This window comes from Papio anubis, chromosome 12 (genome assembly GCF_008728515.1).
Source record: "Papio anubis isolate 15944 chromosome 12, Panubis1.0, whole genome shotgun sequence".
Taxonomy (NCBI): Eukaryota; Metazoa; Chordata; class Mammalia; order Primates; family Cercopithecidae; genus Papio; species Papio anubis.
Window position 1 is genome coordinate 94,836,862 of NC_044987.1, and position 26,316 is coordinate 94,863,177.

Consider the following 26,316-nt stretch of genomic DNA (forward strand, 5'->3'; position numbering starts at 1 on the left):
GAGATTTCAAAATACTTTGCAATAATTCCACCTAGGCTGCAGTATATGTATCTGTCCCTGATGGGAGAGATGACAGTTTACCCACTAGAGGTCTCAGTACATTCTCACTGGTTCGGCTTAATGTTTTCGTGAACATCCCAAAGTTCCTAATTGTTTATTCTGATGAGAAGCGCGGGTCTCCCCTTTGAAGCTGAAGCATAAAGTGTGCCTCTCAGCCTGAGCTCTTTTCTTCCCAGGCCTTGGGACAGGCCAGTGGGAACTTTCTGAGACTCCCAAACCCAAATGAATCCAGATTCACCATTTTTCTTTAATTGGTGGAGGCCGATTTGTTTTGCTCCAAGGCGCGTCAGAGCCCGCAGTGTGAGCATTGTGCCCCAAGAGTTAGCCCGTTTCATCGTCCTTCATTAGGATGCAGGGGGAAGTCCCAGCCCGTCAACTGGGCCGGGGGAACAAAGGCAACATGGAAATTAGAGCAGGACGATGAATCCCTTGCTCTCCACTTTTTCAAAACAAGATTCTGACCATTTACTCGAGGACCCATTTTGTCGTTGTGTTCCATACAAAGAAACAGGAAACTTCAGAGGGAAGAAGGGGCCCCAGTTTCCTACACGGTGGCCCAGGGAGGCTGGAGGTTGCTGACGGTGTTGGCAGGAGGCTAGCTTGGCCTCAAGGCAGAGGAGGGGGCTGTTCCCCTTGTTATGCTTCCGAGGAGGTCACCCAGGCACCAGGGGAAGTTTTTCCTCCTTCGGAAGCAATCTAGGGCAGGTGAGGCCTGGGGTAGCGGACCTTGAAGACTGTCCCATTGGGGCTCTCACACCTTCTTGACCGCTGGTAGTAGGCCAAATCTAGCAGATTATTTTGCATTCTTTAACCTGTCCCACAAAAGTCTGAAGGAGAAATTTCTCCCCAGACCAATGGAATTCCTTTGAAAATAAATTCATTTCCAGCTTGACACGGATAGATCCTAGTTTCTGCAATGCAGGTCCCAAGTCTTATTTTGAGGACAGGTGTTGATAATGAATGGCTCATCTTCTAAATTGCCAAAACCTTTTAGTGACCAAAGTAGCTCTCAAAATCAAAATATGTGTACCCTTTGAATGAACAGTTCAGCATCTAAGAATTTATCTTACAAAAATATTTCTACGTATGAGGAAAGAAATATATGTAAGGATATTCATTGCAGTGCTCTTCATAATAGCAAAATATTAAAAGCAATATCAAGTCCATCTTAAGGACTTGGATGACTATATAATTATATTAATACATTCAGCCATACAATGAATACTCAGCAATCATTTTTTCAAATCAGTATAACAACATGGACAGATCTCGAAAAAATATCCGTAACATGGGGACTGAAAATCAATTGAAAAATTGTATGAATACTTAATCCACTTGTGTTTAAAACAAGGTTTTTCAACCTTGGCGCTACTGATCTTTGAGCCAGATAACTGTTGTAGGGCCTGTCCTGTACGTTGTAGGATGTTTAGCAGCATCCCTGGCCTCTACCCACTAGATGCCAGCAGCACACCACCTCACTCCTACAATTATCACAACCAACACTGTTTCCAGACATTGCCAAATGTCCCCTGTGGGTAGAGATGGAGAGCAAAATCACCCCTGGTTGAGAACCACTGGTTTAAAATAATGGCACATAGATCACTTAGGTTTGCATACCATAGGAAAAAAAGTCTAGAAGAACAGCCACCAAGTTTCTTACAATGCTTCCACTGGGAACCAGGATTGGGCAGGAAAAAACAATGTTCTCTTTTTATTCTATACACCTCTGTACTATTTGATTTTTTTGACATATATTTCTGCAATTAAGTAGAAAATCTACTTCTATTCCACTCCACTCACAGACATACACATACATAAGGAAAATAAAGAGAATAGTTTCTATCAAGAGATTGCACATCATAATTCTATTTGGAAAAGAGAAACAGATGAGCTCTACCTGGGAAGGGAAGTCCTTTAAGAGGACTCGCTAATGGGGCATAATGGTAATCAGAGTTCATCAGTCAAGCATCTGGAGTCTCACCAAAACATACAGCAAGTGTCATGTCTGAGAGATTGTGAACTAAATGAGAAACATGAAATTATGGCCTCTGGTTTTGAATTTAATGGGGACCAGTGTCTTGCATTCTCTGCTTCAAATCACTCGTCTGCAAAACTGAGCATCTACCTTTCCACAATGACTTGAAGAGATCATTAAAGCAGCACCTATGAAATGGTTTCCCCTCATCAGATGTGGCACTGCATAAATGAAAGAATTCTCATTAATATTGATTTTGGTCATTAATATTGATTTTAAAGCTATTAAAAAAAAAAAGAGCCTAGTCTAATTTGGGCACTTAAGAGTTTGGGGAATCCCAGATGCTTGGGTTTCTTCCTAATTTCAAAATAATTCCTGCCAGAATTTTTTGAATTTGTTGGTATCCTCATGAGGAAAACAAGAAAATAAATCTTTTCGTTCTTTTTTGCTTTTCTAACTGATAGACTGCTCTGGAAAAATTGCTAACTAAGGTTTACTCAGAAATTATAACGTAAACTGCCATAGCCACTTTTTGTGATGTATCCCCCAGTGAGTTAGTTGAAACTCGTGCCAAATTTCCTAGAAGGAAAAATGAACCTGGATCTTATAGAAAACAGACAAACAAAAAACATTTAGTCCCCCCATATCGATGCCAGTAAATGACATATCAGATATCCATCGGTAACACCTTCACCTTGCTATAACTACATGGTACTAAGGGAATTATGGCTTTTGAACAATATTTTGAAAACCAGCAAGGGAGAATTTTCCTGCCCATCTATGCTGATGTTTTAAAGTAATTTGAGACAGTTTGTGAATTAAGTTATGAATCAGGTCATGGTGATATATTTTACATTCTTTTTTCATTATGTTTCTTTTTTTCTTGATTGAATAACAATGGTGAGAAATCTGTTTTGACTCACAAGCTACCAATGAATATTTTAATCATAAGTTTTGGACCAATTTATTTTTCTTTCCTAACTTGACTCAGCTTCTTAAAGGCATTTTGGCTTTATTTGGTGATATTTTTCTTCTTTCTAATTCTACTCTTCTTTATCAAAGGATTGTGTAGTTCGTTCGTCAAGAAATTAAGCCTTTCCTTTTTTTGTTTCCTCCTCTGAATCCAAAGAGTGAAGCTCAGGATTTGCCATTGTCAAGAAACTAGAATCGCTCTACACACAAATTCTTGAAGCCAAGAGAATGCAACATTTCTCTGGTCTGCCTTGCACACAACATGGCAGGCTCAAATGAGGCAAGAACCACAAAGCAGAACATCATTTTCTACGTCTCTAGCATAGTCACACTCAAGTCAGCTGTGCCAAACCAGGGCAAATCAATGGCACACACAAGGACCCACTATTGAAACCATGGTTTCCATCTGCATTGTTTGCAAGAAAACATTAGCGAAAATTAATTCAAAACATACACAAATTTTAGAGAATACTGCCAGACCAGGCTGTTAGATGACCAACAGAACACCTGTGCATGCTAGTTAGAAGCGACTGTAGTAGACACTGTTGGTGCTCTGCCCTCGGGTCTATTTTCAGTGTTTCTGTGGGCCCTTTTCCCCTCCCCATCCTATGGTATTTTACTTCCAGTGGACTGTATCTGTGACTCTCTTTCGGGGAACTGCTCAGGAGCTACTGGAACCACTTTGCCCACATGCATAGAAAGCCAAGTGTGTCCACGGTTTATGTCCTCCAGTCCCCCAGGGCAGTCTGTACCCAGTGACTGATTGCTGTGGGGATATGAAAGCCCAGATCCCTTGCCTTAAAGCTAGAACATTACTCTAAAGAGTAATGTACATTCCAGATCTCATGACAGGTTAACATTGGGGTTGGTATTTTGCCTGAAATCGCACCCCTACTTGGCCTCCTTCCCTTCCCAGGTCAGCTTCCCACTCCCCTATCAGCTTCTCCAGGGAGCCTGTCCTTAACACTTCCCTTGTGTACACATTCTCAACTCACGATCTGCTTTGGGGAAATCTACCTAGGACACTATCTGTCCTCCTTTGCTCTCCCCCAAATTCTTGTTCTTATGCACATCTCATTCCATGCTGATGGCTTCCATCTGTGACACCTGTTTTTGGTCTGGTAACCAAGGCCTTATATATGACATGTGTTAAAACATGACCACATAGTTTGTCATCCAATTCATGACACTTTGCCCATGAAAGAGTATGCTACTAATAATTTTGCTCAGCAAAATGTATAGACTGAGATTATCCCTGAGAAACTGGAGCTCATGGTCACCCTAAATATCTACCCCCTCATTGCAGGGCTTCAAGATGTGCAATAACTCACATTGGAGTCTGTGAATGGTGCCTGGAGTATAAATCTAAAATACAGATCTTAGAATGGACAGGGATACAGACTGAGCCACAGGAAAGTTTGTTGACCTTTTTTCAGTGTTTTCAGTGTTTTTGAGCTCTGAATATTACTGGAGGCCATTGTATGTTTCTCAGAGATATTTGCAGCAAGTGAGGATTGGAAATGCCAATGGACAAACCTAAGAAGTTGCAGACAACCTGACTCAGAAGCAGCTCTGCCCTTCTGAGAACCACTCACTGGGAGTGTCCACACTGTGTGCCATCTTGGACAGACCAGCCTAGACATCAAGAAAGAGTAGGCCCTGCAAGCTCTTAAAATCCTTCCATACCAGCCCCATCTGACACCTTAACTCCCACTTAGGAAGCATACTCACGATTTTCACAGCGCTGCCCAGTATAGCCTGCCAAGCAGGCACACTTGTAAGATCCAGCCTTGTCAAGGACGCACGTGCCGTCATGGAAACAAGGGGATGAGGAGCATGCTGTAAGAGAAAAGGCATCCCTCAGTGCCACTGTGCATTGAGTTGATGTCTTCAGGCCCAGAGTCTTGACCAAAGTCTTTTAATTGCTTATTAAAGTCTTCTTGCAATGTTTTTTATTCCCTTTACTGAATTCATGTTATGATTATTTGAAAATGCCTAAAATAGATACTCATTAAATATCAAATGTTGGTGATATTATTTGATGTTTTTGAGGGCCCCAGAAGTATGCTTAACACTCCTCTATTCTGAAGACCACAAGGCAATGCAAACAACAATATTAAACTGATGAAAGCAGAGCCATGCTTGTATCTCTCCCATAGGGATTTCAGTGTACGGAGACATCTTTGGGTAGCTGAAGACCATCTTTTTTCAAATAAAAGCTCAGCATCCTGGCTACAGGGGCAATACAACTGGAAGACAATCTTTATGACATTGTTGAAGGTATATTCAATAATTTCCAAACTTATATTCTGTAATCATTAGTCCCTTGAGATGTTGATATGTTTTACTGAGGGTTCTGAGCTCAAATATGTTAGAGAAATGTTGCTTACTTTCAATGCTAATTAACCAGATTTCCTTACTGCAGAACTTCTCAGTTCAATGCCCTAATACACATTGTGAGTTTCCTAAAATACATTGTGAATTTCAAGCTCATTTGACCTCAAAGCATGCATTTTACAAGGCATCCTGGGGACTATTTTTCTACAGAAAAGATTTTGAGAAACACTCATCTGTGTGTTATCCATCAATCCTACATTCATTTATCCCAATGTAGAAGTAAATTCCTTGGCTCAGTTCAACAAATCTGTATTGAGTACTTGCTCTGTGGACGGCGTGGGAGCAATACAAAGACGAACAGGACATCCTATTTACCAGATTAAAGCTACTTGAAGAAAATATAAAACAACTATGACTTGAAGTATATAGTTAGTGTATTATGAAGAAAGAAGAGGCAATGACATTCAAAAAAGGGCAAAGTCATAGCTTGTTGGAGAAAGAGGAAAGATTTAGGAGAGGAGAAAGAATGTAGTAGGGACTGTGAAGGATGGATTTTGATGTGCAGGTTGCAGACAGGTGACTTTAGCCAGAGGAAATATCTTGAGGGCAAGTGAACAAACAGGGATGTTTGAAAAATGGGAAGTGGTATTATTTGACAGCATTGATAAAATGCAGGCCAGTATTGCCAAAGTTCTCCAAGGGAGGTTGAGGAAGTCATTTCAGAGGAGAAGGACATTCTCCTGACCATCCCTCAGTCCCAGAGTCACAGACCGGCCAGTCACTGCTGCCCCTACCTGGTTTGCTGACTGTCCTAAGCCCCCACAGATGCCTCTCACTTGGGACCTTGCTCATCCTATACCTGCAGGGTGTCACCAAGGGATGAGGATTCAGCCACAGGCTGATCACACCACAGCAGCAAAGCCTCAGAACTCCCAGGCCCTGCACAGCTCCACAGGGAGCAGGCACAGAGACTGGAAAGAGCACCTGCCGAGACTTCCTGTAGGCAGCATCCTAAAAGAGGGGTAGACAGGAGAGCAGGGTCGCCTGGCCTTTCTGAACAGACAGGACTGAAGAAACACTGATTATTTAGCCACCCACCTTCTTTCCCGAGACTTTCATGTCATACCCTGTAAATAAGGAAACCTTAATGATCAGAATACTATTACAAGTTCTTTTTTAATTCAGTTTTTTTTAAATCAAACTTCAAGCATGTGTCTATTTTGTAAAACCTGATGCAATCTGATCTCAGAATGATGAGAGTGGGGTGATGGCTTAGGATTGAGCATTTTGTTCAGTTTGGTCAAATCCTACTTCCTAATGTGATCACAGCAAGAATTACAGTCAGCTTAAAGTTACTCATCAAGTCAATGACATTTACCATTATAGTCTTTTAATACCTATTTTATAGATGGCAAGCAGAGGGTAAGGGTATGCCTAGGGTTAGGCAGCTGTTGAGTTCTTACTATGTACCAGACTATGTTAAGCTCTCCATTTGTTCTGTCTCTCAGAGCCTCTTTAATGGAGAAGGATCTACTATTACTCCCTTATCACTATCATAATTCCTAATGATCACTATCATTAGGAAACAGAGGCCCAGAGGGGTAGAAGAACTTACCCAAGGTCACATAGCTTGATCTGTCAGAGATCTAAAGCCAATGCTCTCAACCATGAGAGGTCCCCTTGTGTGAGCTCTAGAGCCGAACAGCTTGGGTACAAATCCCTGGTTCTGCCCCTATATCTGTGTGACCTCGGACAAGTCATTCAGCCTCTCTGTGCTTTAGCCACTGCATTTGTATAAGGGAGATAATTCCTAGTTCTGGTTCTGGGTAAGCTTTTCTGAAATATACCTTGCTATTCTTTTTTCTCAGTGTGTAGGCGGTTTCTGAGAACACAGTCTGCTAGGTTTTAATAAGTCTGAGACGAAGAAAGGAAGGGACATGGAAAGGAGGTATTTGTCTGGAAAAAGCCACAAAATGCCACATTTGTCTCATTGGCCTTTACCTGTGATCTCCTCAAAAATGGCATGGAAACCATCGAAATTCTTCGAGCCATCAGAATGGAAGAGGATGTGGAGTGAGGATCCCGTGCTCTGGATAGGAGCTGGCCGCTCGTTGCCACAGACACGTTTGATGATCTGGCCATCGCGGTTGTCTCCATCACGAACCTCAACATAGTCATACTGGCACATGTAGTCAAACTCCAGGCTCAACATCACAAACCTGCGGGTGGACAGGGTGACAGAGGGAAGTGGATGGGTCCTGGAAGTCCTGAGACCGCTGGGCACATTCAAGGCCAGATGAGGAACAGGCCTGAGGAACAGATGGTGTCATTGGCCTGATCTGATAGGAAAATGGTCCTCGGAGGTTGGCGAATTTCTCTTAGTGGAGAAGTATGTATTTGTGCACTGTTTGTATGTATACGCACATGCAAGTGCTTGCCCAGGTGGAGCAAGGTGCCATAATCCATGCAGAGAGTCTTTGCATGTGTTGGTCACTTTTCCAGGGCCCTTTTTCCTCCCAGTCTGCGTGGCTGGTTCCTTCCTATCCTCAGGCCTAAGCTTAAATATTCTCTCCTCAAAGAGGCTTCCCTGACCAGTCTTTCCAAAGAAGATCCCTTATTTTTCTCATAATGTAGACATAAATTTTAACTTCTTATATTTACCTTCTTGGCTTTTTGTGTGTGAATGTGTGGCCTGTCTTCTCCACTAGCCTGCAAGTTACTTGAAGGCAAGGAGGAACACCTGTCTCGTTCCACGGTTTTCACAGTGTCCAGCACAGTGCCTGGCCTATGGAGATGCTACAGATATTGCCAAATATATGACTGAATGGTTACGTTATTGTAATTTTATAGTTGGAGAATGAAAAAAAGCTCATATTGTTTTGCAAGACTAAATAAAGGGGAAAAAAAACAACAAAAAACCTCTGCACACTCTTCTGTTTGACGGAAGAATCAGAAGGTAATTATCTTCTAGGCGACGATAATTCCCACCCAAAGAGCAGACAAAGTAGCACCAAGTCAGAATTTCAGAGGTTAAGGAAACCTGATACATTCATGCTTATCCAAAAGGGGTCTTGGGTTTGAAAGCATTGAGATACACCAGATTGGAAACACAGAAGATGACATTAAGCCCCCAAGTCCAAAAGACAAGAAAAGCAGCAGCCACATCCCAGGGCAAGATAGGCAAAAGCATTTTTCCAGGATTTCCAAGGGAATACCTGAGTATCAAGTTCACAAAATGTATATCTGTATCTTCTTCTCCACACTCTGGAGAAAAAAATAGAAATAGAAAGGCTCATAACTGCTGCCTAAAATGTTGGGAGTAGGGATATTTCTGCCAACTACAGTAAAAACCCAATACGCCAGCATTAGGGAACACTGGAATATAGTGACAAAGAGTATATTGATTTTAAGTGTTCTAAAAGGTACTAATAATAAAGAAATCCAATACCCGAGTTTCATCAGTGTTTACTTCACAAAGGGTTGATCACAGTGCTTTTGGGGTGTAGGTCCTGTGAATCGCATTTTGTATAGCCTGCTCTAACATCTAAGAGGACACCTGATTTCTTATCCAGATGCCACCACGCGCTCACTGTGTGTGTTAAGGAATCAGCTTCTTCTCTTGGCCTCGATATCTTTGTCCGCAGAGTAAGGGAGAGGCTACTACCTGACAGAAACCACAGTTTTTCCTGAAGCTGAAGAGACATTGCAACTATATTTGCGTTCATGCATTCATTTGTCCTTTTGTTCACTTACTGAACACATATTTCTGGAGGCCAGCTCTGTCCCAGACACTGTCCTAGGTGCTGTCAGCATTGCATTGCCCCAACTACCAACTAGACACGTGCCAGCCCTCACGGAGATTAATTCTGGGTTAGAAGATAGATAATAAGCAAGGAGACTAAAAAACAAGGTAATTTTAGAGTGCTGAGTGCTGCGAATCAAATTAACCAGGTAAGAGCATGAAAAGTGACTAAGGTCTTAAGTTTCTGACGCAATGTGGTCAATGAAGCCCCCTCTGAGGATGCTAGCTGGGCAGAGGTTTAAATGATGCAGTAGAGCCAGCCATGTGAAGGTCATGGGGGCAGAGTGGTCCAGGCAGGGGAATCTGTAAGTGCAAAGGCCCTGGGGCAATGATGAGGTTAGCATGTTCGAGGAACTGGAAGAAAACCAGGGATGCTGCAAGGTGGTGAATGAAGGGGAGAGTGATAGGATCCGAGGCCAGTGAGGGGAGCCTGTAACCGATCTTGTGTGGTAAGGAAACTAGCTGTTATTCCAAGTCTATAGGAAGCCACTGAAAGGTTTCAACAAGGGGATAATGCAGATTTTAAAGGCTCCCTGTAGCCACTCTGCAGAGAGGAGATGGCAGAGCTGGCAGGAGGGGAAGCCAGGAAGCCAGTTAGGAGGGCATGACAGAATCCCAGTGGGAGATGGGCGTGGCTTGAAGCAGAATGGTGACAGTGGTGACAGAGAGCTGTGGATGGACTATTTTTCAAGTAAGAAAATAGATTTTGTGGTGGTCTGGTGGTAGGTGAAGGAAAAGGGGCATCGGGCACACCTTCTGGGCTTTGGGGCTGAACATTGTGTCTATACTTCCAAGTGTTTCCATCATTATTACTATCCCTGGCCAGGTGCTCCAGACTTAACTTGAGGAAAAGAAATCCACACATTTCCATGCCTCCCTAAGGCCCTTTCCTGGGCAGCTAATATGCTTCTCAATCCTCCACAGTTTTGCTATTTTAGAATTTCCTTTTGCATCTTGGATTTTGGAGACGCTCCTGAGAGGCCCAGAGGGGACCATTGGTCTTGGTTCCTGAGCTGCTGAAATATTAACATGCAGCATTTAACACCTACCTTTGTCATCCCTGCAGACTCAGCCTTGAGCCCACTGGGCAGAACAGTGTGGTTCATCGCTTGTTCCTTGAGCCAGCCTTCCTCTAGGAATTAATGAGACTCATTCCCAACCCCAGGTCCTCAGGGAGTAGAAACACAATCTGACAAGCGCTAGTTTTGAAGAGGAAGATTGAGAAGGGGACCTGTTTTGCTGGATTTTTCTAATTCAGGGTACCACGTTGCCCCTCCTGGAGGACAGAGAGACATTCAAGAAGCCAGGTAGCATGTGGTAACCTCTGTGTCCATTTATCCACCCAGAAAATACTTAGTGAAAGCCTGTGCCCTAGGGGATCAGGGATTTTAAATCCATTCACTGTCACCACAGGGTTAAAATGAGAAGAGCTAAGTGGACAATGACCCTAGCCATTCTAGGGGTGAGTGAGGAAAAGGGGAGGTGTTTTTCAGGAGAGAGAAGATACGCTGGAGTCAGAAAGCAGTTCTTTTGGCATTTATTCGTGCAACAAGTATTTATCATGCAACTATAGTGTGCCATGAACTGTTCCAGCACGATGATGCAGTCATGAACAGCTCTCACCAAACAGGTCCCTTGTGTAGCATTTATCAATAGTTACAATAAAACAGGGTCTATACTTTGGACTATGGCATAAACAACATTTGCGAGGGCCCTAAAGCTCCATAAAAAGAAATGACTCGTCTTCCACACAGGTGAGAGAATTAGTTTATTTGTTGTGGGATGTTTGCTTTTTTTCTGAAAGCTCCAATTAAAGGAGCTGTGACAAGCATCAGCCCCAATCTAAAGTATAATTCTTCGAAAGTTAGGCCTGTGCCTTTTATTTCTTTACATCCCTCCCATAGGAACCAGCCTGGTCCTGAGTAAGTAGGAAACACTGTTGAAGATTTGTGGATGGGTAGATTGCTCTCAGTATTTTGCTTTGTTGGTGTTATCCTTGGGTCAAAATCATCTGAGCCCTACACTTCTAAGGCAGTGATGACAAGCATTTAGTTGGCTGTAGTTTCAGCCAGGCCTTATCCCAGAGAATCACAGAGTGGTAAAGAGAAAGGCTCCAATATATATAAAGGCTCCAGAGGATTCCAGTGACCAAAAGCCTTCTATCCCATTGCTGTGTCCTTAAAACCTCAGACTCCTTAGTTCTGACCCCAGCTCCTTACCTTAGTTGGATGATGAACCCAGGTTTAGTATGAATGGTCCATTCGCAGTGAGCATTTAGGGGATAGCTTTCCAACAAAATCTGACCCTTTGGGGCTCGCAGAACCTGGCCGCATCCTAAGAAAAGAAGAAAAGATTGGGACATAAAAATGGAGGTCAATAGGAAAGAGACTGGAGAAGGTCTCAAAGAGACTTTGAGCTCATGTCACACCCCTGAGAACAGGATGAATAAGGAAAAGGAAGAAGGAAATTAATATTTCTTAAGCAGCTGGCAACGTGCCAGGCAATTTACATAGATTAATTCATTTAATCCACCCAACAGCTTGGGAAGGGAAGTGGTGTCCTCACAACTTTCCAGCTGGGAAAACATAGATCAGAGAGTTAAATAAATAACTTGTCTAGCCACTAAGTGACAGAGCAAAGACTCAAACCTAGCTGTGTTTGAATGTAAAGTTTAAGCCACCCTATCATCCTTCCTCTCCAGGCCTGACAAATGCCAGCCTGCTGCCCCTACCTTAAAAGGCTCAGAAAGTAGACCCTCCCCACAGCTCTACTCTCTTCCCTCCACCATCCAGGCAGGAAATCAAGGCACTCATTTATTCTATGAGCAGTCATGTAATAAATGCCTCTTTAAAGCATGACAGTGGAAAGGAGAGATGATTTCCAACCAGTTGGACTGGATTGATGATTTTCTCATATTTTTCTTGCTCCCAACTCCTTTCGTTCAAATGAACTCCTATCAAGATCACCAATAAAACTAAATGTATCAAAAAGGGGCTCCCGGTTAAAGCAGAAGGAGGGGCCCAAAACCCTCCACCTCGACCCCTACCTAGTTGTCTGCTGAGTTACCTCCAAGGAATCCCTGAGATTTGAAAAACACTGTATTGAATAGTCTTTAAATTAGATCATGTTTTCTAGTGTTAAGATAAGCACAGGTATAGCAGATGCACTGTATTTTTGTAACCAAAAGTTTGGGGAAAATGTCTTGAAGTGGTTCTATGGAAAAATTATTTGGATAATGAAATAAATGATATTCTCTACCTGGGGGTGGCACACTATGATCCTTGGGCCAAATATAGCCCACTGCCTGCTTTTGTAAGTAAAGTTTTATTGGAACACAGTGACACCCATTCATTTATGTATTGCCTATGGCTGTTTTTGGACTATCATGGCAGAGTTAAGTAATTATAGCAAGAGACAGTAGGCCCCATAAAATGAAAATACTTACTATCCAGCTCTTTACATAAAAAGTTTACCTTCCCTATTTCTATACAGAAATCCAGATTGCCTTCTTAAACTCTGGATACATAGTTATATTCAATAACTCCCCAAAAGTATAAGATTTCATAACTGAAAATAAAAATATTATCAATGGATACTGCACCATGGCAAGATGACAGTAGTAACATTTCTAGTGTTAGGAAAAGAGCCCAAACTCCACTTTTGACAAAGCTATGAGGTCTGAGGCTTCTTACTTTTGTGAAAACTACTGCTAGGTCATACTATCTATCTCTTCACTAAGATCTTTATTGCTGCTGCCCTGTGCCAATGATGGGAAGCATCATCCACTAGTTTCTACTTGGGGCTTCTGTCTAGTCCCAGCCTCCATCACCTGTCTCTTTGTAATCTCATCTCCTCCTTGATCTCCTGGTGATATGGTCTGGCTGTGTCCCCACCCAAATCTCATCTTTGTAGTTCCCATAATCCCCACATGTCATAGGAGGGACTTGGTGGGAGGTAACTGAATCATGTGAGTGGTTACTCTCATGCTGTTCTCGTGACAGTGAGTGAGTTTTCACGAGATTTGATGGTTTTATAAGAGGTTTTCCATCTTCACTTGGCACTTCTCTCTCCTGCTACCATGTGAAGAAGGACGTGTTTGCTTCCCCTTCTGCTGTGATTGTAAGTTTCCTGAGGCCTCCCCAGCCCCACGGAACTGTGAGTCAATTAAACCTCTTTCCTTTATAAATTACCCAGTCTCAGGTATTTCTACATAGCAGCGTGAAAACAAACTAATACGCCTGCCATTCACCCTTGTCCCCTAACATTCTATTGTCTACCCAACATCCAAAGCCACCTTTTAAATAAATGAATCAGATCACATTATCCTCTTGATTCAAAGAGGTTCTCCTTCCAAAGGTTCTCCACTGTGTAAACACCTTCCTATGACATTTGTAGCCCTGCCTTGCTGGCTGCCTAAAGCAACCCTCCTCCCAATCTCACGTACCACTCATCTGCTTGTCCACACTGCCCCAGACACCGCCTGCTTTCTGTGCCCCACTCCCACCTTGTACTTGCTGTTTCCTAAACCTAGAAGGCCCCTCTTCGTCTGCATCTCTTTCCTGTAAGAATTAAGCTTATATGATTGCACCACTGCACTCTAGCCTGGGTGAAAGAGCAAGACTTCACCTAAAAAGATATAGTAATAAAAATAATAAGCACGACTGCCACTTCTTCAAAAGGCCTTCCTTGCCATCCAGCTAAAATAGGCCCTCTTAATTCTATGGTCAATATCATTACTCTGTTTTGTTTTCTTCATAGTACACATGCTTATTTGAAATTATCTCGCTTACTTGCTTACTCCCTTTGATAGAGCTGGGATCTTTTCTAGCGTGTACACCTAGAATGGTACCTGGCATGTAACAGGTGCTCAATGCATATTTGTTGAATAAATGGATGATGATATTATTATAGGCCAGGCACTAAAGCTTTGCATTTTCTCATTTAATCTTCATAAAAAACCAAAGAGAACAACATTCATCTCCTCGTTTTCCAGATGTGGAACACTAAAGATGGAGAAGTTAAGTGATTTCCCTAAACTCAGATGCCAGGAAGTTAGAAGACTGTAAATCGTTGTCCTAATGGTAAAGCAGTGGTTAAGAACAGAGACTGCAGAATCTGACTGGCCTTAGTTTGAAACTCAGCTTTATTTTCCCTAGCTGTGCAGCCTTGGGCAAGTTACTTCCTCTGTCAGAACCTCAGTCAGCTTGAATCAAATGTGAATAAAAGTGGCAGCTACTGTATATGGTTTTGTAAGGCTTAAATCAAATTGTGCATGGCAAACTCAGGAAAATTAGTAAATGTTAGCTGTTTGTATTGAGTGGCAGAGCAGAGATTTGACCTCGGATCTGTCTAGTATCAACGCTGAGTCTTTGCTGGTATGTTAAACTGTCTTTGGGGCATTCTGACCCAGGCCTCTCCCACTCCATTTTGAAACAGCAGAATTTTTCCACCCCTAAGAGAGATACATGGAATCTTTGCCTGCTCCCTTTTTATAATGCACGTTCCTTCTTCCTGCACACCTCACACTCCTCATCGCCCCCATCTACCCATCTGCTGCTGGGCTACGGAAGCGATATGTAGGGTGTGAGAGACAACAAAACAAGCCTTCCTGCACAGCCCCCGCCCTCAGGGACGGGCAGCTTCCCAGCCTGCAAGGTGTTAAATCCCAGCTCCCTCAGCAAACCTCCTGCTGGGGATCCCAAATTAGAACCAGCAGCAAATGCTGCCAGCCTGCTCCCAGTTTCTTCTCTCCATATGGAAGCTGAAAGCAGACAGCTGTGCCTCAGGCCCCTCCCCAAATCCAAGGGAAGGCAGTGCTCATCTCCATTTAGGCTTCCTCGGCACATCCATTTGGGCTTTGGCCAGCTCCAGGGTCTCTTGCAGTCTCTAGAGGGCTCAGTTCCCATCCTCAACCAGGTGCCCGATCCCTGGCCATGTGAAATGCTGGACCACCTGTTCCTGTAGGCTCAGGGGCTGTCCTTCAGAAGTAGCCAGGATTCTAAACACATGCAACATCTCCATTCTTCTTAATGAGGTTCCTTTTCACACTGAAGGGGAGGGCAGAGTTGGCCCCAAGATGGGGAACAACTTCCAAACAACCAGAGACAAAGGGGCCACTTCTTGGAAATGTGCTTGGAAAAAGGAATATTAGGGAAACAGCAAGAGGAGGGAGCTGCACTCCCTCCCCACATCAAGGAACGCCTTAAATTCCCTCTCCACTCTTGCCTCTACTTGGAGAGCTGGCGAGCCTGGGTCCAGGGGCAGCCTGACTACACCTCTCTGTCCAGGGCAGAACAGTGAACACAGCTGAGTGTCCCTGCCAAGGAAGTATTGCTGGCCAACCTAGCAGGTGGTCCTGAGTCTGAAAGACCAGAGCAGGAGGCAAAGAGCCTAGAAGATGTGCTCAGATTCCTTAACAATGTCTTACTGCAGGAGAAGAGGGGTATAGGTGTGTGAGTGTGTGTGTGTGTGTGTGTTTGTGTGTGTGTAGTGATATCTGTCAGTGAAGCTGGACTGTGCCCTGAGCTCTCAAATTCTGGCATCATTGCCAATCTTCCCCCATGACTACATTCCCAAACAGAAGGGGCAGTTGGATAGACCCTGCTTCTACAGAACTGAAAGGAAATCTTTATTAATTTCTAGACCAGTAAGACAGCTGGAAAAGGCTCTCAACAAAAAATGAACACCCTTAGCCTCATTCAAAAGTCTTCTTATCTTCAGCATTTGGTGCAGGGAAGGGGATTGCGGGAGAGACACACACACTTCTAAGAAGTGGTTGGGTTTTGTTTTTCTTTACTGTTTCCTCTTAGAAAGAAAAGGAGGACTTAAAAAAAATTCAGAGAGAGGCATTTGCATTTTCTTTCCTCCTTCAAAGATGACACAGTCTGTGATGCCAGCCAGGGTCCAAATCTTAGTTCGACCACTTTCTAGTTGTGTGACCCTAAAAAAGGCCACTGTATTTTCTGAGCCAAGGTCTCTCATTTGGAAATGAGAATATTTGTACCTACAACAATGTGTTTTTCTCAGTCGTCTTGGGGATTAAATGAGATATTGTGTGTAAAGCACTTAGCACAGCACCTGGTACATAAAAATGCTCAATAAGTGGCAACAAATACTGTTAATTTTCTTGAGTCTTGTCTGGATCTGAGGCACTGACCGTTTTGGTCCAGGAATCACAGGGGACAGTTCAGGTTCTGACCCACTGCTCCAGGGTTCATGAGAGAGCCTCATCTCATCACTGACTAGAATCCTAAACTCATCAGGCTTAGCATCCCCGACAGTGATAGCAGAGCCAAGGCTTGGATGATGAAGACCTAAGGCCCTCCCACATCAAGAGACGGTTTCATGGAGAGGATAAAAGAAGGGGCTCTGGGGCTGGCTTCTGAATTTGCATCCTGGCTCTGCCACTTACAAGCTGTATGACAGCAGAAAAGTTATTTATCCCTCTGTGCCTGAGTGTCCTCGTCTGTCACATTGCTGTGACAAGGGTTGCAATGGGGATTAAATGAGTCAGCACAGGAAGGTACTCCAAACAATGCCTGGTTCATAGTAAGTACTAAGTGTTGGCTTTTTTCAGGGGCTCAGGTGTTCATCAGGAACAATGACAGGTCCTCAGCTCAGCCTGTGAGTTGACCTGTAACCCCAATCCACCTGACTCTATGATGACTGTTTATTGAGTTGTCTGCCTCCCCCGTGACACAGTTCCACGAGAGCAGGGATATCATCTGTCCTGTTTACACCTATATGTCCATCAAGTCAGTGCTCAATTACTATAGCTACTAACTGAATGAATGGTTAGACCAAAAAACCAATTCAAAATTATTCCTGTCCAAACAAACCATTTTTAAAGCCCCTCCCCACCACCCTGTGTCCAATGGCCTGTCCATTCAGTTGAGAAAATGATTGTCCAGAAAGAATAGCATCTACCACTTTGCTGCAGAAAGTCTTTCTTCCCCCCAAAGTTGCCAGGGTTATCATAAAACACTCACATGGAAATAGCTCTGCTAATGGAACTCAATGGACAGAGTCTGGCTAGGGTAGCCCAAAGAGTTAAGATTGCGAAATACTTTCAGTCTCTTTTCCCTGTGCTTCAGTTTGGTTGATTTCTATTGATATGTCTTTAAGTTTCCTGATCCTTTCTTCTATTTTGACCAATAGGCTGTTAATCGCCTCCAATAAATTTTTGTTTTATTTCAGATAATGCATTTTTCAGTTCCAGGATTTCCAGCTGGTTTCTTTTTTATTGTATTGTTCAGTGCTAGGGTTTCCATTTTGTTCTTTTAAATACTTTCCAAATCTCTCCTGAATTTTTTTCTTTTTTTTTGTTATTTTACTTTAAATTTCAGGATGCATGTGCAGAACGTGCAGGTTTGTTACATAGGAATACGTGTGCCATGGTGGTTTGCTCCACCTGTCTACCCATCATCTAGGTTTTAAGCCCTGCATGCATTAGATATTTGTCCTGATGTTCTCCCTCCCCTCACTCCCCACCCCCGGACAGGCCCTGGCGTGTGTTGTTTCCCTCCCTGTGTCCATGTATTCTCATCGTTGAGCTCCCACTTGTGACAACATGTGGTGTTTGGTTTTCTGTTCCTGTGTTAGTTTGCTGAGGATGATGCCTTCCAGCTTCATCCAGGTCCCTGCAAAGGACACGATCTCATTCCTTTTTATGGCTACATAGTATTCCATGATGTATTATATATGTCATTTTCTTTATCGAATCTATCACTGATGGGCATTTGGGTTGGTTTCATATCTTTGCAATTGTACATAGTGCTGCAATAAACATACGTGTGCATATGTCTCTATAGTAGAAAGATTCATATTCCTTTGGGTATATACCCAATAAAGGAATTGCTAGGTCAAATGGTATTTCTGGTTCTAGATCCTTGAGGAATCACCACGCTGTCTTCCGCAATGGCTGACCTAATTTACATTCCCACCAACAGTTTAAAAGCTTTCCTATTTCTCCACAGCCTCACCAGCATCTATTATTTCTTGACTTTTTAACAACCGCCATTCTGACTGGCATGAGATAGTATCTCATTGTGTTTCTAATTTGCATTTCTCTAATAATAGTGATGTTAAGCTTTTTTTATATGTTTGTTGGCTGCATAAATATCTTCTTGTTTTGTTTATTTGTCTGTTTGTTTGTTTGTTTTGAGACAGACTCTTGCTCTGTTGCCCAGGCTGGAGTGCAGTGGCATGACCTTGGCTCACTGCAACCTCTACCTCCCGGGTTCAAACGATTTTCCTGCTTCAGCCTCCCAAGTAGATGGGAGTACAGATGCACACCACCATGCCTAGCTAATTTCTGTATTTTTAGTAGAGATGGGGTTTCACCATGTTGGCCAGGCTGGTGACAAACTCCTGATCTCACGTGATCCACCACCTCAGCCTCCCAAAGTGCTGGTATTACAGGCATGAGCCACCTTGCCCGGCCATAAATGTTTTCTTTTGAGAAGTGCCTGTTCATATCTTTTGTCCACTTTTTGATGGGTTTGTTTTTTTCTTGTAAATTTGTTTAAGTTCCTTGTAGATTCTGGATATCAGAACTTTGTCAGATGGGTAGATTACAAAAATGTTCTCCCATTCTGTAGGTTGCCTGTTTGTTCTGATGATAGTTTCTTTTGCTGTGCAGAAGCTTTTTAGTCTAATTAGGTCCCATTTGTCAATTTTAGCTTATGTTGCAATTGCTTTTGGCATTTTCGTCATTAAGTCTTTGCCCATGCCTATGTCCTGAATGGTGTTGCCTATGTTTTCTTCTAGGGTTTTTATAGTTTTGGGCTTTACATTTAAGCCTTTAATCCATCTTGAGTTAATTTTTAAGGTATAAGAAAGGGGTCCAGTTTCAGTTTTCTGCATATGGCTGGCTAGTTTTCCCAGAACCATTTATTAAACAGGGAATCCTTTCCTCATTGCTTGTTTTTGTCAGGTCTGTTGAAGATCAGATGATTGTAGATGTATGGTGTTCTTTCTGAGGTCTCTGTTCTGTTCCATTGGTCTATATGTCTGTTTTGGCACCAGCACCATGCTGTTTTGATTACTGTAGCCGTGTAGTATAGTTTGAAGTCAGGTAGCATGATGCCTCCAGCTTTATTCTTTTTGCTTAGGATTGTTTTGGCTATACGGGTTCTTTTTTGGTTCCATATGGCATTTAAAGTATTTTTTTTTTCTAAATCTGTAAAACACGTCAATGGTAGTTTGATGGGAATAGCATTGGATCTATAAATTACTTTGGGTAGTATGGCCATTTTCACAATATTGATTCTTCCTATCCATGAGGATGGAATGTTTTTCCATGTGTTTGTGTCCTCTCTTATTTCCTTGAGTAGTGGTTTGTAGTTCTCCTTGAAGAGGTCCTTTACATCCCTTGTTATCTGTATTCCTAGGTGTTTTGTTCTCTTTGTAGCAATTGTGAATGGGAGTTCATTCATGATTTGGCTCTCTGCTTGTCTATTGTTGGTGTATAGGAATGTTTGTGATTTTTGGTCATTGATTTTGTGAATTTTTCATGTCTTCATCCATTATATTCATCTTTTCCTGTCAATCTTTTAGTGCATTTATTTTAAAGTTATGTAAAAGTTTCTTGTTTGAAAATTTCCATTTCATCATCCGTGCTCTATTTCTTTTGACTGGGTGTTCTCTTAAATGTAGATCTTATTTTCTTGCTTCTTCACAACAGGAGATCTATTGTTTCCTTTGATTGGAAATGCCCTTTCCTCTATTTCGTTGGCAGGAGAACCGATGAGGGATGAATCAGTTCGACCCAATCAAGGGTTAAGCTGATTTGGGGCAGGGCTGAAGCTATAACCTCACCAGAAGAGCCTTGAAATTCAAACTCCATAAACTTAAGGAAAGCTCTCTTTGATTTTCATCTCCTCCTTCCCCCAGCTTCCTGCACTCCCATGACTACAAGACTGGGAAGCTCTGAGCCCATGAGACCGTGAGACTTTGAGACCACAGGCTTATGAAGCTGTAAGGTGACGACATCCCAAGATCTCCTGCTTCGTAGCCTCATTCCAGCCTCTGCTTGCACAGCTAAATTCCATTTAAGAAAATACTTGGTGGAGAGGATTATCTTTGCCTTGGGGTCTCCTCTAGATTTAAGTTCAAGCAGTCAGCCCACAGATTCAAAAGTTTTCCTGGCCCTCCTCCTCCTCTGTTAGGCCCCTTCCTGCACTTGCCCTGCCCCCAACTTCAGCAGCTGCCTTCAAGTATGAAGCATCCCGAATCTCTTGCTCATCCTGGAAGAACTCATCCCTCTGGAGTTTAAATTCTTTTCGATTTCATATTCACAGACATACTATGGCTTTAAAGAAAATTGTTATTTTCTTTGGTTTAATCTAGTGATTTCTTACTGTTTAAGCAGGAGGGAAGGTCTTTCACATCCTTCTATACCTTCATCAGAAGCTGAGCTATGATTGATGAGTTCTTTAATAACATAAAATCCTCTACAAAGATTTAAACATTAATTCTCTGGGGTCAAAGAGCTTCAGCACATAAAATATAAAATACTATTTGCCATACAATACTTTGTCTAGTGAAGACTACCTCCTTGTGTCCAGTGTGTATTCTTTACCCTTAAAGACTTCTCTTTTATTATCTTTCTTCTCTGGCCCTTTATGGATTTCTTTCCCTGCCCCCTAAAACAACAACAAACAAACAGAGCTCATTTCATGGCTCTGGATTATAAGAACAGCATCCACCAGTTATTGAGCACTTACTATATACCAGACTCTATCCACCATTTATTGAGCACTTACTATATATCAGACTCCATATTAAGGGATTTATAGACAGTTCTTCACTTAAACTTCACAAAAACTCTGAGGGCCACTATGAGAGTCCCAATTTTGTAAATGAGGAAACTGAGATTCACAAAGATTGGGTAACTTTGCCCAAAGCCAGGAAAGGAATACAGATTAAATCCAAGCCCAGGCTGCTAACTGCCACCTAATACCATCCCCAGTTTGAATCAACCTGGGCATTGTTCTTCTTCTGGGAGCATCAGGACACAAAAGGCTGGAGCGAGATGAGGCAGTTTTCAGTGACACCGCCCTAGGTGATTCCACAACTCCCCTGGAGGGCAGCCCCAAAAGTCAGTAACACACAGCTTTGTAAGCCTTTTCCCCACTCCCCTTAAGTTTGCTCTTAATCATTCCTGCTTATGGCTCAGGAATCAGCCTGCACAAATCCTCTTCCTCTCTGATAACTCTTGCCCTACAAACATTTTTGGGCATGGCTTATGGCCAGTTCCTCTGTTTCTCTGCCTCTGTCCAAAATATGACTAAGAAGATAAATGTATTAAGGACCTATAATCTCTCCCCATAAATCCTCTCATCTGGGTTGCTTTCCTATCCTCCTCAGATGCCCAGTATCCTTCAAGGACTGAAAGGCTGGGATCACTGCCATGCCAGCTAGAAGTGTGGCATTCTGGGTCACTCTTGGGCCCTCCTGCTGCTCATCTTTTTTGATGGCCTAGGGCCAAGCTAAACCAACACCAGTCTGGTGGTCAGCAGTGGAAGTCAGCAGAGTGGTTCCACTTCAGAACTCAACTTTTGACTTTAAGAAACCCTAAGAGGAAGCCTTGGTTTCGACTTTGGATATCAGCACCTCTAATAGCCAGCACCCAAACCGCAGTTCCTAAATACAATTTCCCACTATAAGAAACCAGGATGCATGGAGAAATGGCTGGTTTCAAGACCTGGCATAGAAAATCAAGGTGAACTTAAAACATTTGAGGGTGAGGGGTAGAATGCAAGTAAGTGCTCAAGGAGCAATGAGGTGTAGCCAGCTTGAAGGGCCAAATCTGAAACAATCTAAGCATCAAAAGAAAAAATATGATAACGCTATGAAACAGAAAAAAATTAAAATTCATGAGTCTCATAGTGCAGAAAAAGAGAGCGAGCCAGATGTTGGAGAATGATAAAAAGTGGCAAATCCTGGAAAGGAGCATGTGGATGTATGCTATTTCAACTCTCTGTAGAACTGAAATTTTTACACTAAAAAGTAGAGAAAGGTAGAAAGAACAGCTCTTTTTTTAAAATGGCAATAAAGTGCCACTAGCTCCTAGTCTGGATATTCTGAGATTACTAAACCAATCTTTCCTGGACAGAAAGATGTGAATGAGTTCTCTCCTGGGCTCAATAGCCTCAGGTCGTTTGCCCATCCTCCTGGATAATACAACCTGCCAATGGTTATGCATGAATCAATTGCATAATGAATTTTAAGGTCATCATTAGTTAGGTTAGTAACACAAACATTGTCAAGGACAGTGAGCATATAAAGGTGCTACTGCATCTGTTCAGTGCCAGATGCTCTCTAATTCACATATAAAACAGCTCTGATCCTTCTGGCACTTGTCCGCCACTCCTCCCTCCTTCTAAGGCTCTGTATAGTACTCAGAAAAAACAAAAAAAAAAATGCCCAGGCTCTTCGGAGACACTCAGAAGGAAGCGCCTTCAGGATAACGTTGTCTGAAAGGATCACTTGGGCGCCATCTAGTGGGAAAATGCTTACACTGCCATGGGGCTCCGGCGCTGTGTCCCAGCCATACACAGGCCACCCTTAACATACGCGGGCGGCATAGTGCTCAGCACCAGGCGGGCATTCAACAAAGAGTGGAATGAATTACTTCTTCCTATGAATTCTCTGCATGTATGTTTAGTGCCAGTATGAGGTGAGTGTGATAAGAAACTAATAACATCATATTGATGTTTTCTTATGGTCAAGCACCGTTTTCACAGATGGATTGTAAACTCGTTGCAGAATCATTGTATTCCCTGGTGCCTAGCCCAGTGCTCCATAAGAAATGCTCCATCAGTGCTCATGGTGGTGGTAACATACACTGTGTGGAATGAGGCTTTCAGAACAAGCATAATGGAATTGAACAAGCACCACTGAACCAACACAGGATCGGATAGGAATCTGACCATTAGTTTGTTTTTTAAATTGTATAGCATTGACCACACTCCATTTGTTTTTAACTTTAAAAAAAAATCTCCTCTCTAAACCACAAGCTCTAAGATGTCAGAGACCATGTCCGTCTGGCTTATTATTGTACATCCAGTACCTAGAAGCAACCATTCAAGAAATATCTTTTGACTGGATGGGTAGATTAATGAAGGAAGGCGTGAGCTCTCTGTTCTACCTGCCTAGGTGATAGACTGGTTGCTCTGAGCCAGTTCTGCTGTCCTTGAGAAAGCCTGGACCCTCACATGGACACGATCACCAGCCCAACCAATGAGGCTCCATAGAAAGCCTCTTACACTAAGGCGCAACCCAAGACTCGAACAGTAGGTGCTATTTAAAAAGACACATGCTCAGGATTTCTGAATATTAATATTTTCTGTTTCATAACGTTTGGGTGACTACTATCCTTGTTTTGTTACCATTTGCTTTATTGACCTCGTGCATGCAAATATTCTTTCCCTCTTGTCCCCTGTACCCTGAACAAACCCCCTTACTCACATGGAGTGACTGGAGTATTGTTTAGAAATATTTATCCACCCTGCTTCCTTGAGGATGGCATATACTTCCCTACTTCACTCATTGGGAACTTAGCCATGTGACTCCTTTTGGCCAGTGGAATATGGGTGAGTGTGATGTGCACAGAGGCCTTATGTGCACCTGTGTGTTTGGCTTCGCCTCTTGTGCTTCTGCGACCCACCCTGAGAAGAGCATCCTCTGATGGCTGCTGTCCCTTCTGCCTGAGCCCTGCAGCCTGGAGCACAACCAACCCAGACCAGCCCAGTTGAAATCAGTGGAACCCCTGCCAACTCACAGACCCATAAGAAAGAAAAACAAACATTTGTCCTTTGAGATTGTTAGTTACCCAGAAAAAAAAAATGAACACTTTAACACCACCACCCCTGAAAGCTTCAACTTAGAAACTCTCTGATCATAATACCCCTCCCACCTACATGTTCCATTACTTTATTACCACCAAGCCTGCTTTTCCACTTAAGACTTCCTGTCCCTGTTCCCCCCTACCAGGCTCTTTCTGGTTTCATGTCCTTCTCAATTGGGATCCTTGGTCAGTCACGTCTCAGCTTATTCTTGGATCAACAAAACAACTGGTTTTATTCCCTTCTGCTACTGCACTTCTGGAAAGTATCAGTCAATGTCCTAACTGACTGCATCATCTCCCTAAGAACTCTGGCTTCGACTGGGTCCTCCGTCTTGCTTGCACATGCTTTAAGCTTAACACCAGCTGGTGCCATTCTTGTTGCTCAAGTGGCTGCCCCAAACCTTTGGTACTTTCAAGCCCCAGCCTCTCTTCTACTCATTCTCAGCAGAGATTTCACTCCCTACTTCTCAGAGAAAACAGGGAAACTCACCAGCGGGAGGCAGGCTAGGACCGTGGTTAAGAACAAGAATAAGGGGTCTGGAATCATCCTGGGCTTTACCCTAAGTGTATGGCCTCAGGCAAGTTTCTTCACAGCTCTGAGCCTCAGTTTCATTATCTATAAAGTGGGAGTATGTATTTTCATAGGGTATTTTCATACGTTACAGATAAAACAAGACATGGCACATAAAGTGCTCAGCACACTTCCTACCGTATAATTACGAACAAACCAGATATGCTACCTATAAATAATTCTTTCCCTCCTGGCTCAGTCTAGGACAGAAAAGGAAACTCTCTCTCCTTTAACTCTCACTTTTGTTCTGATCTCACAGGAAGTTCTTCTCCTTCAGCATAATATGGTCTTACCTTCTTCAGTTATTCTTACTCTAATATCTTCAATCTCTCCTACTGACATTTTACTCACATTAGCTTAAAACCTGTTTCACCCTTTCCCATCTTTTTTTTTTTTTTTTTTTTTTTGAGAGACAGAGATGAGGTCTTGCTCTGTTGCTCAGGCTGGAATGCAGTAGTGCAATCATAGCTCACTGCAGTTTCGAAATCCTTGGCTGCAGAAGTGATTCTCCCTCCTCAGTCTCTTGAGTAGCTAGCACTACAGGCATGCACCACCATGCCTGGCTGATATTTTTTTAATATTGTACAGAGACAGAATCTTTTATTGTTGATCAGTCTGGCCTTGAACTCTTGTCCTCAAGTAACCTGACTGCCTCATCCTCCCAAAGTGTTGGGATTACAGGTATGAACCACTGCACCTGGCCTTTCCCATCTTAATTGGTATTTTTCCACAGCAGTTTATTTACTCGTATAAACTATCACCTTAATTCTCCCCTTCCTTGCTTGATTAAGCTTATTTAAAAGTTGTCTGTATTCTTTACGTCCATTTTTCACCCTTCAAATCCTGCCTTTTTTTTTTTTTTTTTTTTTAACTGTCTCACTCTGCCCAGGCTAGAGTGCAGTGGCACGGCTAATTTTTGTATTGTTTGCAGAGATGGGTTTTTGCCATGTTGCTCAGGCCGGTGTTGAACTTCTGGGCTCAAGTGATCCACCTGCCTTGGCCTCCCAAAGTGCTGGGCTTTCAGGCATGAGCCACTGTGCCCCACCAAATCTTTATATGAAGCTGCTATTGCTCACGTCACCGATCACGTACTAGCCATCAAATACAAAAACCTCTTTACTGCCTTCATCCTATGTGACCTTTCTGCCTTATTTTGAAACACTGTCCCCAGCTTCCAGAACCCTACTCCTTCCTGGTTCTCCTCCCATCTCTCTATCTTTTCCCATCTCCTTCCTGGTCTTCTCTTCCTTTCTTTTTACATCTGTTGCTATTTCCTCTGCCCATGGTGCTCTGTTCACCTCATACTTCCATCTATAACAGCCATATGCATTTCTCAAGTCTCCAAAATTATCTCGAGCTCCAGACACCTATTTCCTACTGTTTGCAGAGTATCCTATAGGTGTCCAAATTCCAACTTATCTCAGGTGGAACTCACCTTCTTTCCCCCACCAAACCTCTTCCCTTTTATTATTCACGTAACAGCATCAACTTCTAGAGAGTTGATCAAACTAAGAATTTGAAAGGCAAACTCTTGAGGTTCCTCACCCCTACCTTCAGTGAGTCTTGAGTCCTGTCACTTCTTCCTTTAAGCTCTTCTAACTCTAGTCTCCCTTCTTCATCCCCTGAACCACTGCAATTGCACTCCTAATGGCTACATTTGGATACGGTCTTCCTCCACTCTATTGGAGTTATGCTACAAGAGTTATCTGTCAAATGGTACTCCCCTGATTAAACCATCCATCATCTCA

The 26,316-nt window shown here is 42.8% G+C and overlaps 1 protein-coding gene across 2 annotated transcripts in view; it reads right to left on the minus strand.

Moving 5' to 3' along the window:
• PAMR1 (peptidase domain containing associated with muscle regeneration 1) overlaps window positions 1-26,316 on the minus strand; it is a 99,471-nt gene that overhangs the window by 30,671 nt on the left and 42,484 nt on the right. For both annotated transcript variants that reach the window (XM_031653424.1, XM_003910032.5), the window contains exons 4-6: window positions 11,366-11,480; window positions 7,346-7,563; window positions 4,739-4,846 (exon numbers count right to left, since the gene is read on the minus strand). In XM_031653424.1, the coding sequence (XP_031509284.1) occupies window positions 4,739-4,846; window positions 7,346-7,563; window positions 11,366-11,480 (441 nt within the window). The remainder of the gene's footprint in view (window positions 1-4,738; window positions 4,847-7,345; window positions 7,564-11,365; window positions 11,481-26,316) is intronic.